The sequence below is a fragment of the Pholis gunnellus genome (assembly GCF_910591455.1).
Source record: "Pholis gunnellus genome assembly, chromosome: 8".
NCBI lineage: Eukaryota > Metazoa > Chordata > Actinopteri > Perciformes > Pholidae > Pholis > Pholis gunnellus.
This window is the reverse complement of record NC_136534.1, coordinates 22,834,608-22,850,666: the sequence shown is the minus strand read 5'-3', so window position 1 is coordinate 22,850,666 and position 16,059 is coordinate 22,834,608. Positions and strand designations below refer to the sequence as shown.

Here is a 16,059-nt window from a genome sequence, read left to right as displayed (position 1 = left end):
TGTTTAATGCTCGCTCCTCTCTCTCTCCGTGCATCTCCCGATCCCTCCCTTCAACATGCAGACTGTTAACATTTGCCCCATCTGACGTCCAGACAGAAAATCTATCTCTCAAGTCTCTCGCCCACTTCGTCAACCTCCTCCCCTCCGCGGATGAAGGTGTATCTGAGTTATATGTGTGTAGCGGCAAACGCAGCGGCAGTGCTGGTGAACGTGTGTGAACCGGCATGGTTTTTTATTTCTGCCTCGCTCACCTTTGACCTCTCTCTCTCGCTCTCATATGCTTTGCTGCCCTCTTTCATTCCTTCAGGCAGACTGTCCGTAACAGCTCTTCTGTAGCTGTTTATTTCCCACAATGGCCCCCGTCTTTCTCTCCCCACATCCTCTCGCTCTGCCTGTGTCTCGGCAAAGCAATTTTTCCTTCTGCCCTAATTTCATCTTTGAATGTTTCCATTCCCCCCCGATGGGGATTAGAGTCTTACCTGTGGACCTTTTCTCGTTCTCTGTCTCTTAGATCATCGCGCCCGCCGGAAGAGCATAGCCACTGGGAAGCAGCCCAGCATGGAGGTCCCTCCCACTGCCCCAATTCAACCCTTCCGACAATCCGTGAGTAACCCCCCCTGTTCCCGTCCCCGCTCGCTGCCTCCGTCCCTCTCGCTGTCCCTCCTCCCTCCCCCCGCCCTGGGCCCGCCACACACCTGTGGCCGCCGGGCCAGCGGCACCCCGCCTTACCCTTTCCCCCTCTCCCTGGCTGTCTATCCCTCCCTCGCCTTGTGCCAGCAGCAGCAGCAGCAGCGGCAGCAGCACCGAAAGGGCTCCAGGAAAGGGCCCAGCACGCCCCCCATGCCCCGCTCGCTGCCCCTCTCCCCCTCCCTTTCCTTTACCCTGCCCCACTCGCCTGCTGCCTTCTCCTCCTCCTCCCCCTTCTCGTACTGGGGCGGAGATTGGAGGGCTGCCGGGTTGAGTCCAGTGGCAGGAGGAACGTTTATTGCACCACTGCCCCCTGTTGAGGTATGTGACACAAACATGGCTGATTGGTTTCAGCATTTAGGAAGCCTGTAGCATAGAAACATCTTTTTTTTCCTTCATGTTATTTATCCAGGATAGTCTCACGGTGCGCCTCAAAGGGCCATACCAGTGTGTTTGCAGGTCAAACTATTTTCAAATGCACGCTGTAAATTATTTGTTCTACAGTTCCAGGAAGCCTTTGGTCTTCATCTCCCAATCGTACAAAAATCAATTAATAGAGTCTTGAGGTGTGTAATCTGCATTAACGTTTGTCAAAGTTACTTAATTATGGTGTGGTAATGCCGTTTAAATGCAGGTACATTTAAAAAGTCTGCACTGCATTTTGTTTGTTTGTAATGGTGATGTGTTTGAATTAACACATAACAAATAATAGGAACTTCATGAATTTGCACAGGGGAGGAGCAACACAAAAACCTCTCAAATCCAATGAAGTGCAAGCAGAAGCAAACAAGAGGGGAGGAAAAAATCAATAAAAGACTAAAATTAATCATGTTGCCTATTTATAGCCGATCATTATGCAAAAAATAACACTTTTGAAAAACAGCTTTTCAGTGAATAATTTATTATTTTATGGTGTTTTATTTAGTTTTCATCTTTTTGTGTTTTTGTGTCCTGTAAAGCACCATATATATCTATACAGTAAATATAGAATCAAGTCTGCGAATAGAGTTTCATCTTATGAAAAATAAATGAAAACCAATAGACCTGGAACGACAGAAAAGATTACACATGGTTTCCTGTGATCTGAATTAAATGGGGCTTGTAGTAAAAGGGTTAAAACACGCAAAAGCTCCTGGTATGATTCTTTAACGTCAACACAAGTGAAGTAATAGAAAAGAATGTCGCTGTTTTTCATACTAAAGGCAACATGAGTGAAAGAGGGAGAGAGAAGCTGACAGCGAAACACATTCTGTCTGCAGACAAAAATAATCTGTTTATTGTTTTATTCATGGCAATAGAAACTCAATCACAAGGTATCAAACGTGCACATAAAAGGGCTTAAAGCATAGATTGGTGGCTTATTAAGTTTGTGCCAGTGTTCTTTGTTGCCCATCTCCTTTCTGTTATTTCTGCTGGTGTTTGCACACTGTCACTGTCACTGGAACTGGAAATGGCAGGAGTTGTTTTTTCTCCCTTCACAGGAAAAACTATTTGCTGCCCATTCACTGCTGCAGCATGAAAAACAGCTTCCACAGACTTGAGAATTACAGGAGCCAGATAATCCATTAGAGTAAAAGTGAAGCCCCACTTTGTCTTGGTCAAATTGTTTGTGTTTCATTATTATTGCATAGTGGCGGGGATGAGTGTTTTCATATCAATATTTCAGATTGGATGAACAACCCTGAAGGGCCGGAGGTTTACGATTATCCTACATTTTTCTTCCTGTAAATCACAGGACACAAAAATCCCCCAAAAAGCACATTGCTTGGTGTAGTGGTAAACCTGCATATACCCATTTACCATTACTTTATCCCTTAATATAGCCACAAATATGTATCAGTGCACATTATGCAGATCACAACTGCAGCCAATAATGTTACAATCGTTCATGTAAGCTGTGGTGTTAACTCCCTGCGAGAGACTCATTTGATCCTAAAAATACTCCATTAGAAAGGAAAGTCCTTCAGTGAAAATGTCACTGAAGTAAAAGTATGCAAGCGGCACATTACTGGCAAATTTAACCTAAATTGTCAAAAGTTAACGTACTCATATTGCAGGAAAAATCTCCCTCCAGTGTATTTCAGCTGTATTACAACAATTAATTTCATTATTATTTAATCTGCAGATAATTATATTAAACATATAGAGTAAAAAGTAAAGTACTCAAGTAAAGTACCTGTTTTGTGACATCCCACCACAGCTATTACATGTGGACAGAGTGACTTTGTGTACGCAAACGTAGCCACTGAAGATAAAGTTCCCCCCCTTTTATCACTATTACCTCCCTTTATTGCGGTTCATTGTGATTCCGGCTTCTTTCTCTGCCTCTCTGTCTGTACTGAATGCTTTTGCTCTTTGAGACTTAAAGTGTCAGACGGAGCGGCTAATCCAATCAGATTTAGTCATGCAGGCCATTAGCTTGGAACCAGCAGATGGAGCCAAGTCTTTAGTCATATCCTCAAGACAGGCTTCAAAGCCATTTGACTCATGCCAGATGATGAGGTGTCATTTCCCTCCAGTCATTCTCCCACTCAGTAATGCTGTTATGCTATAGGTATATACATGGTATTGCTGTGAGTCTTCAGGATGCACCTGAGAGCTGAAGACATGACGCTTCTTTCAGGCACATAAGAAAGAGAAACCACAAAGGGATATTTCACACACGCTTTAAGTTCTAAAGTTACCTTCACAGCTTTCAGTTCAAAGTTTGAAGCATGAAAACTCAACATTTATGGTCTGCAAACGTAACAATGTCATTGTTTTCGGTTTTATAAGGCTATTAGTGGGCTGAAATGTCATCCGGGTGGGAAATGTCACGTCTTCTTAATGTAGTTTTTTCCCAAGATATACATATAGAAGTGACACATTATGTTGAAATATGAATTACTAATCATGACAAAGTCAAATGTATTTCTTTGAACGAGTAAACAAGTTAAATTAACCCAATGTTTGGCAATTTTCTCACTTGCTAAGAATTTCTTGTTTCACTTTCAATGGAGCAGTTTGCAGGACACTGTTAAGAACTGGTCGCGATAAAGTTGTGGTTCAAGTCCAGTCAGGTTTGTTGTAGGCAGGATGGTCCGGCATTCCGAGGGTCTTTCCCAATACCTACGATGCCTTCCTGACAACTTGAGTGCACGCTCACACACCGCCAGGTCAAGTCAAGTGTGTCCCACGTCCGAAAAGTACCAACGCACAGTACACTTAATCCACAGTTGATGTGCACTTTTTTTAAAGACCACTTTGAAGACGTATTCAGAGCTAAATGTATCCCACAATTCACCACGTCTACTTGGGCAACACCAGTCCAGCTGTTGGCGGTAGTACGCGTGTAGGCAGGTTTTAGGACCGACACCAATCAGCAGGCATAAAAAAACGTAACGCTTCCGTCATGTAGGATTCAGATTATGTCGACCAGTCCTTCAAGTTTGCACTTTACTAAAACTCAAGTGTGGGTATTGGGACGAACCCCAAGTCCCGTTCTCCCTCATAACAAATGATTGACTGCTTCAGTGTCTCAGGTTGTGTCGTTTGATCATGTAAGGAAGCTCATGCAGGACAAACTGGACCCGTGTTTCAGACTTGATCTGCTGATCTTGTTGTCGGACTGTATGGCTCACCACTGCCCACCACAGGATCTGATACAACACTGCAGTTCCCTTGTGGGCAAGTGGACATGTGTGGGTGTGGGATTTCTTGTTGATAATAAATTAACCTTGTGCTCTCCCCCATCACACATCGCGTGTTTCATTCATGTGTCTCCATCTGATTTTGTTGTTACTTTAATTACATCTCACACAAACCCCACTGACTCCATGGGAATCATTATCATCATACTTTAAACATTCTCCTTAAACCATACCCGACTCTCTCTCTCTTCACCGATCAACTCATCTTCTCCAACTTACTTTTGCCACTTCTTCTTCTCTGAAACTTCGCGCCATGCACGTCCTCCCTCTCTTCCTCCATCTGTCTGCCCTTTCTCGTTGTTCTCCTCCTCCACCCGCTCCAGAGTTTCCTCAGTAGAAGGTTGAAGGGCTCGATCAAGAGGGCTAAGAGTCAGCCCAAACTGGACCGAACCAGCAGTTTCCGCCACATGATCCTCCCCCGCTTCCGCAGTGCCGACCAAGACAGGTCAGTGAGTGAGCGTGTGTGGTGATTTCAAGTATTTTTGGATTAATCTGCTGTGTCTGGCTGCTTTTGGCTGTGTTGATATGCAAACAGTGTGCAGTTGCATTTATGTATCAAATCAAATGTTTGTCTTTTTCTCCCAGACTTGTTATGTCAATGTGACGGCATCGCAAACTATTTACTTTTCCATCTACTTACACAATATAAAGCTTCTCTCCCTGAAACAGGAAGTTGGGATGAGGCATAACACCGTTAGTGGTCATTGAAAAGTGTAGAACAATATATTGAGGAAAAGATGTGAGTTTTATTAGACTAGTGAGTTAGAAGGGGAGGCTGCTCAGAAATGAATGATATTATTGTTTTAGGTATATAGAGTGTATGGTTATGATGATTATGGTCCATGAAAATGTCAAATCTCGACCTCTTTCTATCCAAACATCTCAACCTTTCTCAACCTCTTTCTATCTCTCTCTCTCTTCTATCCATCCATCCATCCATCCATCCATCCATCCATCCATCTCGACCTCTTTGTATTCATGTCTCTCTCCACCTCTTCCCATTTCTCTCTCTCTACCTCTTTCTGTCTATCTTTCTCAACCTCTTTCTATCTCTTTCTCTTGATTTATTGTCTCTTTGTTTTGACCTCTTTCTATCTCTTTCTCTCGTCCTCTTTTAATCTTTTTCTCGACTTCTTTCTATCTCTTCCTCCCGAGCTATTTTGTATCTGTCTCCCTCAACCTCTTTCTCTCTCTTTCTCTCAACCTCTTTTAATGTATACTATTCCATCTCTTTCTGTCTATTTCTTTTGACTTCTTTCTGTCTGTCTCTCTTTCTCTCGACCTCTCAATCTCTACATCTCAATCTTTTTCTGCATCTCAACCTCTTTCTATCTCGTTCTTTTCCCTTGACCTCTTTCTATCTCTTTCTCTGAACCTTTTTTTTGTATCTATTTCCATCCATCACTGCTATAAATTGTTGTTTATTTTACACTCTCTGTGTCACTTATAATAAAAAACACTCGGCACCGTCGCTGTTTCTCTGCCGGGCGTTGAAAAACCATTTCCCTCTCTCCATGGCAACCAGCAGACAGCCATATGGCGGCTGTACAGACCATAATGAGTCAGTGGGAGATTTGCTTAATTATACCTCCTCTGTATCATGTACTTAGTTGTAGCAGCACTGCCATTCAGCAGGCACAGCAGCACCAGAGTTACACTGGTAGTTGTTGATGGGAAATGTTCTCAGAGTGCCAAATTTGGGGTTTTTGCAGAAGTTTGCTCTGAAAAGTTTTTATTTTGAAGGAGAAACAGGAGATATATGACAGAATACACTTTAGGAAATGTGAATGTTGTCTTGCTGTTTAACAACTAAGCTACATTTGTGTGCTTTTATTATTACATTTTATGAACTCTTCCATTGAGTTAAGCCTCTTTTGCACAAAAACAAAAGAATTACCTCTTCAACTTCTCTTTATCTGCAGCTCCACTTTGATGAATGGTATAGATGTTATGAGAGAAATAAATGAGGGACGATCTATAAGACCAAAATTGGGAAACATGACTTCATTAAAAAAAGACTGGACTGTGTCCACAGTAAGTGTCGTCAAAAAAATACCAAAGATTTTTACATTTTCACAATCAGAATTCCTTAAAAAGCAACATAATGGCTTCAGGATTGTTGGTTTCATTCAACCAAGAGTCCAAAACCAAAGATATTCACTTCCACTCTCATATAGGATGAAAAACAGCAGCCGCACATTTGAGACAATAGAGAAGCTGGAACAAGGTGTTTGACTTTTTTGCTTTAAAGATGACTACTGTAATAAATTGTCAAAATAATTACCAATTAATTTTCTATTGATAAACAAATGAATGAATCCAGGAATAGTTCTAAGCTTTAACTTTGTCCTTTCAGTTTATCTATAAACTCCCGCTAGACAGCTACAGCCGAGTTAAACTCAAACTTCAAACATGAGCAAGGTCATCTCGATAATGTAAACACAGGGCAACAGTGCACTCAGGAGAGCGCTGCAACCTTTTGTGAGCCAGGGGTCTGCCAAGGTGCGTTTCCACATGGTTAATTCATTTGGGAAGGTTTTCGGATGTTTGTTATCCCCGGCTGGTCTGAGGAGACAGAACAGGCAAAATACTCAAGAGCCGAGGTTGAACGCCATTTTCTGAGCTCTGGATGTTTTCTGTCAGGCATGTCGGCGAACATCTGCAGCTTTGATCATTATTATTCCCTTTTTTTCTATCTTTATTCATCCAGAGAGATTTTTGCCGAGAAGACATGCTGTTTTTCCTCCATAGTCTGAAATTCACACAGCCATAAACATGCCTCTGAGCTCCCAAACAGGATATACTGTATTTTTCTTTACATATTTTTTGTTCACAAATACCCCAATGGGTCTCAGAGTTCCCTTCACTTACAATACTGTAGGTCACCCTGTTGTGTAACTCGTACATAATTATTCTGTATGTCTGTATGACCTCCATTTCAAAATATAATGTTCTGCATATTGTCATCATCAATTAGTCTGTTAAGCACTTCAATAATAGATTACTTGTTTGGTATAATGCCACTAAATAGCGAAAAACTAGTATTCCTTTGCCAGGGATAATTTCTTACCATTGTTTTGGTCCAAAACCTAAAGATATTAAATTTACAATCATATAAAACTGAAAAAGCAGAACATCCTCAAATGGCCATCAGAGGGCAACTCCTCTTATTACAAAAAGGAATCTGATTTTAATGAAGTCTATGAGAAAATGACTCAACTTCTCACTTGATTTATTACCTCGGTAAATGTAAACATGAGTTTATGGTCTCATTCGATAGTTTCAAATATTTTTCAATACATCATGATGTTCATTTAGTAAATTATGATCCATTTAGAGTAAAATAGACGATGAAGCAGAGTACGCTTTAGGGTGTGTCTACCTTGTGATTGACAGGTCGCTACCACAGTGTCGTCTGGTCCGGGAGTTTTCCGTGCCTTCGTCTTTCTCGTGTGTTTTCAGTTCGTGAAAGTTAACTGTAATCCTTCTGGTCGCCTAAAAATGTCTTATTCAGCTTTTGTACATCCACTTGTACATCTTATATACAGTCTATTTGGAAGTGGCAAATGTTTGATATGTCTGCTTGATGAATGATTGAAATGATCACTTATCAGATACATTTTCTGTCAGAAATATTTGGATCTTTTATTGGCCTTGAATTCGCCTCGCATTGCTGTAACATTAGTTAAACCTTATATTGGCTGCAACAATTTTTTCTTTTTATTATCGATTAATTTGCCGATGATTTCTTTTGATTAATCATTTAGTCCGATGTAATCCTAAAAACCCAAGCTGACATCTTAAAGTCTCTTGATTTGTTGGACAAACAGCCCACAATTATACAAAACAAAGGAAAGCAGAAAATCCTCTCAATTTAAATTAAACGTTTGACCTTTTTGCTTGATTAAATTGCCTCAAAATCGTTGCAGAATATATTTTTTTTGCCAACAGATTAATAAATTAATTGAGTAATCGTTTCTGCTCTACACACATAGTTGTTTAGTTGAGTTAAATGTCCTCATGTAGCTGGCTGGGAGACGTGTTCGGCTTTAGTTCACTGCAGTGAATGTTTTCAATATTTCTAAATTTGAATTATCTGCTAATTGAATCCTTGTTTCTAGTCCATCATCACTGGTGCTGAGGTTGTTTGCTCAGATATGAGGTTCACGTCGTGACGTGTTGAATAACATCAGCAAGGTCTGTGTGTGTGTGTGTGTGTGTGTGTGTGTGTGTGTGTGTGTGTGTGTGTTTGAGAGTCTTTTCATGTTTGACTCTACCCACACTTCAGCTCCCCACTGAGACCTTCGACCTTCTTTTACCTCCAGCACTCTTGCTCTCTTCTCAGTCCGTCTTTCCACCTCCCTTCCCTTTCTTTCCTCTAATCCATGCGCTCACTTTCTTCCCCTCCAAAGGTTCCACTGTTTACATAATCAAAGCGATTTCCTCTGAGAGGTCTTCTCTCTCGATCTCCTCACCCCTTCCTCTCTCAGTCATTCCTTCTCCCACATCCTCTCCTGACCTCCCCCACTGTTTCTTTCTTCTCCTCTGTGTTCCCCCCAATCTGACTCATTTCTTTGGGTCTATTTTTATCTCTCTCTCTCTCTTTTTCTCTCCCCCTGGTCCCCTACATGTAATCACTGCACTGTTGATGAACATTATGATTGAATGTCGACAAAAAGCAGAGCGCAGGGGGAGAAGCTGAGAGTCGGACGCAGCACGGAGGACATACAGTATCATTTTCTTTCGCTCCTTTTTCCTCATTTCCATCCTCCCTTTTCTTCTGCGAGGGGCTTCGTCACACCTGAGCGTCGCTCCTCGCTCTCTGGTTAGACTCTCTGTTTCATCATGCGTCTGTCTTAGTGACTGTCTGCCGAGCTGCTCTGTGATGTTACATGCCTCTGTGCGCACATGTGAGTGTGGGAGTAAGTGTGTAGGTGAGCATTATTGATGGGCTTTGGTCGAAAACGTTGCTCACTTATGTGTGTGTAAGAATTATATTATATAATATTATGAAGAATCATGTTAAGATATTGTTTGTACAGTTTAAAATGTTTTGCCTGGAGGAGAAAGACCGGATACATCTGTTAGGACAGCTACGTAAATACAAAAAAATGAAGAGTCAATTTATTGAACTTTAAAAAAAAAAAAAATGCCATAAATGTAACAACATATTATTTTGTTTGTGTGTAAATGCTGTCATGATACGAGCAATTGTTTACACAGAAAAACAAGGTTATAATGAGCGTTTCAGAGTCACTTTGCGGTCCATTCCATCTACTGGATTTCCTTAAAACATTCTGCTAATGAACCTTAGCTGCTATTAGAAGCTCGATCAGTCTGCTCACTTCACAGCTGCCTGTTCAATTATTTACAATGAATAGTTTCAAAATGTTCATTATTTTTCATTGCCTGAAGTGTAGCGCACTCTTTCTCTCCTTTTTGCCTCTTAGCATCACAAGGTTAATAGGCCGACTGTAGCTTTGAGTCATTACAGCCCAAACAGTCAAAATGTTGAAAAGTCAGAAATATGATGTAGTCAGTGTCGGCTACATCTCTGCAGGACCAACTCAATTCTAAAATATTTGTCACGATGTCTCAAACATGAAACATTAAAAAAATATGGTGTTGTTGTTCCTGCCTCCTGCTATGGTCAGAACAGTGGAAGTTTTCACAATATTTTTTTGTATGGAATATTTTGCTGATATTCCTCATCGCAGACAGAAACATCTCGTGTTATCAGCTGAGCATCTTCTTCATAAATGGTTGTGTTAACAGCCTTTATTGCCATATTTCAACATATTGTGCAGCACTCGTACGGCTTGTTTGTTAGTGCACAAAGAAAAATATGAAAATGACATGTGGTTTTCTTCAAAGTACGCCACCGGGCTTTAAAATGACCATCATTTTCATACATTGACAAACAGCAATGTCCTGTAGTTTCATGTAAACACAACAGAAGTGTAATGCAACCTTGAATGAAAGAGCCCCCCCTCTCCACATCTAACCACTACTGTCATTCCTCCCAGGACCCGTTTGATGCAGAGCTTCAAAGAGTCCCATTCCCATGAGTCCTTGCTGTCTCCCAGCAGCGCCGCCGAGGCGCTGGACCTCGCCCTGGACGAGGACGCCATCATCAAACCTGTCCACTCGAGCATCCTGGGACAAGAGTACTGCTTTGAGGTGAGAACTGAGGTGCACGGCGTGGACTAACAACAACACGCTCACAACGTGCAGTGTACTGTACAGTAAATATCACCAAAGAAATGTTGTTCCATCCTGACGAGTGACAGTGATGTGAAGCAGACTTTGATTTGAAAGTGTTGTTTTTTTTCACATGTGAGGAATGAAAGAAACAAGGACACTGAAAGGACCCTTTTCCCCTACATAACTTGCTGCAAGAGTGTCAGCTTTTCTTCCCCCCCACCATCTCTCCATTAGCGGAACGCCACAGAGGTTGAGAGTGAATACAAGACATTGTTTTGGCGCCTTGGTTGCAGTCTCCATAGTAACTAATGGCTGTGGTTGTTGAATTTACCGTTGGCTATAACCTCAGGTGACTACGGCGTCGGGAACCAAGTGCTTTGCGTGTCGCTCAGCTGCAGAGAGAGACAAATGGATCGAGAACCTGCAGAGAGCTGTCAAGCCCAACAAGGTGAGGGGAGAGAAAGGGATGCGGTAGAGGTAGAAAAAAAACAAAAAACGGATGATCCCTCCGTCTGTGTGTCTCTCTCTCTCCTCCCCGTCTCCCGTTGTTGTCTGTTTTCAATAAGAGCGCACCGCTTCATTTGTCTGTGTGAACTCCATTTTCGTGTCTGTGTGTGTGTGTGTGTGTGTGTCTGTGTTGAACAATTGTAGTCGCCTCTCCACGCAAACGTATTAAAGCTGCACAAGGCGATGTTGCAGGGCGGAAGGGTCCAAATTGCTGTTGTTTGAGAAACTTCTATCTAACTATCCACAAATCAGGTAATGTGATGTCATGAAATTGCACACAGCGGGCTCGTGTTTAACCAACCCAGCATGTCTGTGAAGACTTGATGCTAAAGGATCCGGAAGAGGTTGAAAGATTGAATACTGATGAGTCCAGGTCAGTGAATGGGCCTCATGCAAGAACCACTTGAATGAACAGATTGGTTCTTAAGTGCCTTATACGAATAATTTAAAAGATTTATGGCGTTCACCAATTTTCTCGCGCTTTGAATTTTTTAAAGGCCTTAGCAGGGGGCTTTTTTTCTCGCACGTCAATACATTTTTTTTTTACACAGAATCCTAATAATAAGGAACAAGGTCGTTTTTACCGCGAATAAAGGCATCAACCAATCACGTTTTGCAGAATGGAGATATCTCCACTGAAAGCTTCCACTTACATTGCACAACATCACGGAGCTTTCATAGTCCGAACAAGCCCACGGGAAGATCAGCTGGTTTTGAACAAAAATTGTTGTTAGTGGGTAGACGGTAGAACTTCAATTTCTGGGTCCGTCACGCAATGCTGTGAGGCCTAAAACAACTTTTTCCTTTTCGACTTAAATTGGAAAAGAGACATCTTTAAATTATCTGCAAATTTCTTTTTTTTAGGTAAATAAACTTCGTAGTGTGAACGTTAGCCCTTATTTTAATCATTATGTCCTAAAAGTTATAAAAAATAGCCGAATCTATAGGTATTTCCCTTCCTCCGTTCATGTGAATGAGCACGAGAACGAGGGCTGTGAGGCGGGGATGAAGGTATTTTAGAAACATTTGGAATTCTAGACTCAGAAGTCAAACTTTTTCAGCTTTATGCGCCCCTCCTCCGCTGTATCTAGATTTCTCTTGATACATCCATGAGTCCAAACCAAGAAGGCACACTTTATTACTCCTCTCAACCTACACAAAGGCAGCACAAACCAGAGCCACTCCTTCAGTTTTTACCTTTCACAATAAAAGCCCTAGACATTTCCACTGCGTAACTGTTAACTAGGGGGGGAACAAAAATTCTCTGAAAACATTTTGCTAAAAGAAAATAGCTCACAGTAGCTTAAGCTAAGCTTCAGCAACACTTTACCTCACACAGACTGTCAGACGCTGTTGTGGGTTAATGGGATCCCAGTATAGTTGGTCCTCTGCCTTTGCACATTTTTTAACCTTTCATTGAAAAGGTGTTAACAACTGTTGAAAATTCAAATCGCTGCCAGTATAAATAGTTTTAAAGCAAAATATTCACATGACGTATTACACATTTCTGTGTCACTTATTCGTCTCGCCGTTACTAGTTGTGTAACGGTCCGGACCTGTCGTATGAGTCTTTTACAGATGTCTTTGACCTTTAATACCTTAGCTTGAATTAATTTGGTGTTTAAATGTGATTCCGAAATTAACTAAAATGAAATATAGATCCGAGACAAATGTATTATTATTATTATAGCACCTTACATAGAGTTCTCTCACTTGGACAGCCTCAGGGTTGTACTGCAGGACCTGACAGTGAAACATCACCTGCTGCTATCGTGTTATTCCGTCTGATATCTCCACGACTGTCGTGTCCCTGTGACCTCCTCTGGTTTTAGTCATGGATGTAAGATTTACTAACATGAACGTTTGTGAAATGAGGGATTTACAAAGAGAGTTCGGTGAATCCGACTTGGATCATTCCTACGAACAAACCTCACAGGAAAAAAAAAAGGAGCGGTTAGGGATGAGAACAAGAAAATGTTCTTGCATGCGGCCCAATGTCTGTATGTTCATCATATATGACACCAGATGACAGTTAATTGTTGCAGATGGGATGCAGCTCTTCTGTATGATTCAAGCAGATATGATCATTGTGTATTTCCACATAAAACAATCTTTCCTAGTGCAGCTTTAAGGCACTGTGGTCGTATTTCCATCCTCACAGCTTAAAAAATCAATAAATCTCAGTCCTTCATATCGGCTCAAAAAAAACAATATCCTAATTTTCACTCAGATTTCATAGTTCTGCAAAATTGTCCCATATTTCCCCATCGCTGTTATTAAAGAAAGTGAACAGGCACGCGATACATGCAGCTTTGATGGCAACCAGGGACTAAGAGTTATTAAGCCAGGCTGAGATGAAACATTGCCCGAGCTGAATGCCTCGTCCAGATGCTCAGGCCGCGGGGGTCCTGGCTGAGTCATGGAGCTCCAAGGACTCCACACGGGGGCTCTCTCCAAACCCGTCCCCCTATTACCCCGAAACAACACGCACCGTGCATCGCAGACCAGATGCAACGACAGAGATAAGACCCACTACAGAGACAAAGATAATCATTATGCTTCTTAACTTTCTGGAGCCTTTTAATTCCCTCTTTGAGGTTCGGTTGTTTGCTTGTTTTTTTGTTTTTTTTTTCAAAAGGAGAGCAGCCACTTTCAACCTGCTTTCATGTTTTTACTAGTTTTTTCTGGTAGTGAAATCGAGATCTGAGTGTAACTAGGAAGAGATGTAACACGATATCAAGGTGGAGCACTCGAGCCCATGCTGGTGCTGCTGCACTGTATGTGTGCACTTGCAAACTGAGCCACCAGATGCCCAGTGCATTCGAACTCAGACGTTTGGAATTAATTATGTCTTGTGTTTGGTGCCGGGTTATCAAAGAGCATACAAATGGAGAACTTAAGAGCCGTGAATCTAGCTGGTGCTCGCATCTTGACTCGTCTAAATTAGGACTTAAATGGTCTGAAGCAAACAGGGGGCTAACAACAACGGCATTTGGGCCCAACTGAAATGAGTCAGCCCCCCCCCCCCCCCCCCCCCCCCCCCCCACGTTTGGTGAAACATCACTCTAAACACGGCACTCTGTCCTCCCATGGGGGATGTCAAATATAGCTTGGGCTTTGTCATCATGATTAGGAAGTGTAGCTGTCTACAGAAACATTACCACCATTGTTTGTCCCTCGTCTGTGCAGCACACCTGCATTGTGTCATTTGTGTCTTTCTACGTTGAAGTGGATTACTTTTTTGTTTCAGCCAGTGTAACCACTCACCTACTGTTCCTTCACATTGTTTTGTTATCTGTCTCTTTCTGTGTACCCGTCTCCCTGACGTCTGTTTCTGTATTTAAGTCCAGAGTTGAGATCACTTCATAAAGTACAGCCTGCTATCCCCAGAAGCACAACCGCCATGTCACCAGATATTTTTTGTCATTTCCTCCTGCAGGCTGACCAGCTGTCGCCTTTTATTCACACACACACACACACACACTGTCTCGGTTTCCATATCTCAGAACTCTTTTTCTTTGCTGTTTGCCATGCTTTTCCCATCTCCTCCTGTAAAGCGTTTTTATGACAGTAGATGCACTTGACCTTATTTGACGTGACCCCCATCTCCACGCAGGACAACAGCCGGAGGGTGGACAATGTGCTCAAACTGTGGATCATCGAGGCCCGCGAGCTTCCGGCCAAGAAACGCTACTACTGCGAGCTCTGCCTGGACGACATGCTGTACGCGCGCACCACCAGCAAGCCCCGCACCGACACCGTTTTCTGGGGCGAGCACTTCGAATTCAACAACCTGCCAGCCGTCCGCAACCTACGCCTTCATCTATACAAGGAGACAGACAAGAAGAGACGCAAGGTGACAAAGAGATCTGTAGGGTAACATGGAGGGTCTGACAGAGGCTAGTTTGACAGGACCACTGTGGTAATATTTGGTTGATTTGTGCTGATGAACTGACAGAGAACGATCACCCTAATCTGAAGCTCCCCTCGGCGCGATACATTTTGTTCATTGTTTAGCTGTCCGTCCCCAAACTTGACTCTTTGGCTTCACTCTCGTTGTTCTCAAAGCGGTGTTCTCTGCCACAGCAGGCAGCTGTTTTCAGCGAGGAGAAAACAACCCACTTTACTGTACTTTCTCAGCACCCAGACAGCAGACAGACACAGTTGGCGACTAACTGGTGGAGCATTTAGCAGCTAAGGAGCCAGATATTTCCCTCAGGAGCTGCTAGGGACCAAAAAACAAAGTTAAAACGAGAGAGAATATTGGAGTTATATTACTCAGGTGTTTAAATGAATGATAATGTTGATCCGTAACTGCTGGGTGTGTAAATAAGGTTTGAGATGATGATAGTCCTGAAAGTTCATTTTGAAGTTAAAAGTTAAAAGTCTGTATCACCCCCCTTTCTCCAACATTTTTACAACAGAAATATGCAATTTGGCTTAGTAGAGCATCGGTTCAACAAAAACAAAAAAGATGAGAAAATAACAAACTGTCAGAAGGTAAAATTAATCAAAATAGCTGCTTTTTCATTCAGTGGCTTTATGATAAAATAGCCAACAGCTAAATGGGGTCTTGTCTGCAGTGGCGTTGCTTTTTGTCATTTGCGGGAGAGTCTTCAAACTGCAGCGAGTCTGTTCGCAAACACACCAGAGGCTCGAAAAGAAAGACAGTCCAGAAACATTTTTATTTTTAATTAATGATGTAATCTTTGAGTCATTGCTATGGATCACCAACCCTATCAGCCCCCTGTGGATACACAGCATTATGGCCATTTTGTGCTGTTAGGCGGAAGAAATATCGTTTTTTTTCCCTTTAGGATTTGTCACTTGTTCTTTTTAAAGCAAGACAATACAATAGTCAGTCATAAATCCGATGATTTCTTTTCTAATTTAGTACAAGAGTAGCACCACCATAGCAAAGCATTTCATTTCTATCTTCAAACGACTCTCCGGGGATCCGATGTTAGTTGCT

The 16,059-nt window shown here is 42.1% G+C and overlaps 1 protein-coding gene across 1 annotated transcript in view; it reads left to right on the top strand.

Annotated features, from left to right (window-relative positions):
* Positions 1 to 16,059, top strand: part of syngap1b (synaptic Ras GTPase activating protein 1b) — a gene marked incomplete at both ends in the record, with an annotated part of 123,771 nt that overhangs the window by 79,442 nt on the left and 28,270 nt on the right. Inside the window, 5 exons of the mRNA XM_079163912.1 lie at positions 512 to 1,008; positions 4,700 to 4,821; positions 10,403 to 10,556; positions 10,930 to 11,028; positions 14,704 to 14,943. Of these exons, the coding sequence (XP_079020038.1) occupies positions 512 to 1,008; positions 4,700 to 4,821; positions 10,403 to 10,556; positions 10,930 to 11,028; positions 14,704 to 14,943 (1,112 nt within the window). The remainder of the gene's footprint in view (positions 1 to 511; positions 1,009 to 4,699; positions 4,822 to 10,402; positions 10,557 to 10,929; positions 11,029 to 14,703; positions 14,944 to 16,059) is intronic.